At 38.1% G+C, this 3528-nt stretch overlaps 1 protein-coding gene across 1 annotated transcript; it reads left to right on the forward strand.

The window, feature by feature from the left end:
- The first annotated feature begins 953 nt into the window (after positions 1-953).
- LOC130965494 (protein FAR1-RELATED SEQUENCE 5-like) lies at positions 954-2153 on the forward strand. Its single transcript, XM_057890254.1, has 2 exons — positions 954-1174; positions 1391-2153. The coding sequence occupies exons 1-2, from the start codon at positions 954-956 to the stop codon at positions 2151-2153; spliced, it is 984 nt and encodes a 327-aa protein (XP_057746237.1).
- The last annotated feature ends 1375 nt before the right edge of the window (positions 2154-3528 follow it).

Raw genomic sequence — 3528 nt, forward strand, 5'->3', positions numbered from 1 at the left:
CTCTTGAAGCTGCTTATGCGGTTGACTCCGTGCAAGACATTACAACTTTGAATTTCAATAAAAATTGTGCAGAGGAAATTGGTAAATGTCACTTTTCTACTTTGCAGCTTGCATTTGATTTTTATCTGAAGTACTCAAAGTCGAAGGGCTTTAGTGCAAGGAAGAGTAAGACTTTCAAGAATAGTATTGACGAGATTTACAAATAAAAGTTTGTATGTCATAGAAAAGGATTCAAGGAGGAGAAATATTACACGATGAAAAAAAGGAAGAAGGAGCCTAGATTGGAAACAAGAACTAGGTGTGAAGCTCGAATGGATGTTAAATTTGTACCAGAAACTGGAAGGTGGCATATCTTTTATTTCTCTGATGAACACAACAATGATCTATTGGATACATAATTCAGTGCTATGTCGCTTGCCCACAGAAAAATTTCAAAGGCAGATATTATGCAAATGATGAACACGCTAAAGTATGGGATTAGCACTTCACAGATATTTGGTCTTCTAGCTAGTCAAGCAAGCGGGTATGAATTTGTTGGCTATGGTCCTAGAGATATGTACAATGAGATTGCTCGGCAAAGGCATCAAATTCCTGGTGATGCAGCACGAGTGTTGAAGAAGTTGGAAGATATGCGGTTGAAGGATCCACAATTATATTTCAAGGCATGTCATGATTCAAGAGGTTTGTTACATAACTTGTTCTGGTCTGATGGAATTAGCCAACTAGACTACCAACTTGTCCGGGATGTTATTGCTTTTGATGCTACGTACAAGAAGAACAAGTATAGTTATCCATTAGTCATATTCAGCCGGGTTAACCACCACAACCAAATAATTGTTTTTGCTGCTGCGTTAATTATGGACGAAACTACTGATACATATATTTGACTCCTGCGTCAGCTCATGTTTGCAATGAAGGGTAAGACCCCGACCTCAATAATAAGTGATGGGGCCATGGCGATTAGGAATGCAGTAAGAGATGTATTTCCCAAAGTCAGACATAGATTATGCGCTTGGCACCTTATTCGAAATACAACTAGCAATGTTAGAAATCCATCGTTTACATCTAAATTCAGAAAAATCATGTTGGGAGACTATAAGATTCCCGTGTTTAAGCATAAGTGGGTCCAGCTTATTGAAGAATTTGGCCTTGAGGATAAGCCGTGGGTGAACATGTAAAAAGAGAAGCATATTTGGGCTACTACATATATAAGAGGAAAATTTTTTGCTGGCTTTAGAACTACCTCAAGATGTGAAGGTTTACACTCAGTTGTGGCAAGGTATGTGGGGTTGCGGTGTGATTTGACAAGTTTTGTAGAGCATTTTCAAAGGTGTGTTGCACACTTGTGCTTTAAAAAATTTAATGCTGATTTGGGGTGCCTGTCATGCAGACTTGTAGAGCTGCTAGAGAGATTTGCTGTTGAGTTATACACTCATGAGATATTTCTATTGTTTCGGCCATTTCTCATTAGAGCTGGATCAATGCGGGTGCTAAACATAGAGAATAACGATGATTGCATAAAGTACATTGTGTGTAAGTATGGGAGGCCCGATTTTATGTGGACCGTTGAATTTCGTCAAGAAGAAATGATCTTCACGTGTACCTATTTAAGAATTGAGTCATTTGGAATTCCTTGCAAATATATTGTGAAAATTCTGGTTGACAGAGACATTTGTGAGATTCCCCGGTCATTGGTATTGGATAGATGGACAAAAAAGGTGAAATCAACACTCAATGATGCAAGTGGATTCACTAGGGATGCTGTTGTTATTATTCGTCAAAGTGCCTTGATAGAATTTTCTAAACAATTGGTTGTTGTTGCTGCTAAAGTCCCAGAGAGATATGAAGAGACACTTGACATAATTATGAGATTGTACTCATCTTACAAGGCTACATACGAAGGCACTAATCAACCTCAGTCAGGTGTAGCTAAAAGTAGCAATCCGTATGTGCATCAAACCAATATAGGCTCAGGACAACCATCTAAGAAGAAGCGGCAACGTTGTAGTGTTTGTCAAATTGAAGGACATAAGAAGGCAACATGTCCGTGGCAAAAGGACATTGACAACAACGTTATAGAATATGAAGCTAATGGTCCGGATGATGGCGACATGTATACCGAACCAACGGCTGATTTAGATAGTGATAATTAGCAACCTCCATAAACTTAATATTTTTGCGTAGAGAATCACTTTCATATTTGTATCTGTATTTTTTTATACTATATAATGAAATTTTATATATTCTTCCAATATTCGTGCTTATATTTTTTAGATGAAATAATTGTCAAATAAATATCGTTTAGCAAAAAATCGATAAAAAAACCGGTCAAATTGGCATTTAACTGGTAAACTGGTAGAACCGGACGGTTTTTTAGTGGGTTTCTGGTTTCAACTGCCCCACCAACGGCGTCGTTTAATGGGCTGGAAAAAAAACCTAGATCTAATACCCTAACGGCCTAATGCAACCCCAACCCCATTCCCACCATCTCCTCTCTGAAACTGAAAATGGAAATTGAAAGAACAAAGTGAAGAACACTAGCCCCTAGCTCCTAGCTCCTAGCTCCTAGCTACCAGCTCCCAGCCCCCAGCCTCACAGCCTCTCTCATTTTCATCGCCACGCTTCTCTGCTGGGTATAGGCGTGCGTGTGGAAGCACCATCGCGTGTGGAATCTTTGTCGTCGTCTCTTCTGTTTGAGAACTCTCTCTTTGTGTTCACGTGTGGAGGCTCTGTTGCCGTTGCGTTAAAGCTCTGTTGCCATCGCGTGAAAGCTTTGTTCGAGCTCTCCCTCTCTCTGTCTTTGCCGTTGTATGTCTCTCGCTGCCAGTAAGTAAATGTTGTTACTTGGAATTATTGTTATGTATACCGTATTTCTCTCTTGGGTTGGGTTGGAACAAGGATTGATTTTTATGATACTAATATTGAATATTGAATATTGAATATTGTTTTGATTTATCGCATTTGGGGGTGGATATCATTTGAATCGGGATGCAAATTTTGATAACCACACTAGATATAACTTTCCTTAGAGATGCTGATACGGTTACTGGTTTGCTTGAATGTGATGGAAGTACGGATATAAAGATGATTTTGAATAGAGTTAAGACAGATATAATTAAGGGTGAGGACATGATGTCTGTTCTTGATGTACAAGTTCTTTGGCAATGTGGCTAAGGCTTATTTTTTGATGGTGCCATCACATGATATAGAATTGGATCATCATGCTGCACAGAGAGCCCTTGATTTCATAGTTGGATTGTGTAAATTCTTAATGAGGAAAAAAAGACTCATTAGTGGATTTTACTACATGATCTTGCCATTGAGAAATTCTTATATGCTTCTTGCTCTAATCTGTTGGTTAAAAGTTCGATGAAATTCATGGTTAAAAAAAAAATATATGTAATATAAAATTAGGTGATGAAGAAAATGAAGACTAACATGACATATAGTTAGTGAATTAGAATAAAAGCAAGAACACAAGAATTTTTGTCATTTGAATTCACTGTAAATTATATGCTGCTGTAGCTT

This window comes from Arachis stenosperma, chromosome 3 (genome assembly GCF_014773155.1).
Source record: "Arachis stenosperma cultivar V10309 chromosome 3, arast.V10309.gnm1.PFL2, whole genome shotgun sequence".
NCBI classification, from domain to species: domain Eukaryota; kingdom Viridiplantae; phylum Streptophyta; class Magnoliopsida; order Fabales; family Fabaceae; genus Arachis; species Arachis stenosperma.

What these genes read in the sequence shown, in the direction of transcription:
- LOC130965494 (XM_057890254.1), top strand. Translation starts at nt 954, where the DNA reads ATGGCGATTAGGAATGCAGTAAGAGATGTATTTCCCAAAGTCAGACAT. An exon ending in GATAAGCCGTGGGTGAACAT is followed by an intron (nt 1,175 to 1,390) that starts GTAAAAAGAGAA and finishes CCTGTCATGCAG; the next exon opens with ACTTGTAGAGCTGCTAGAGA.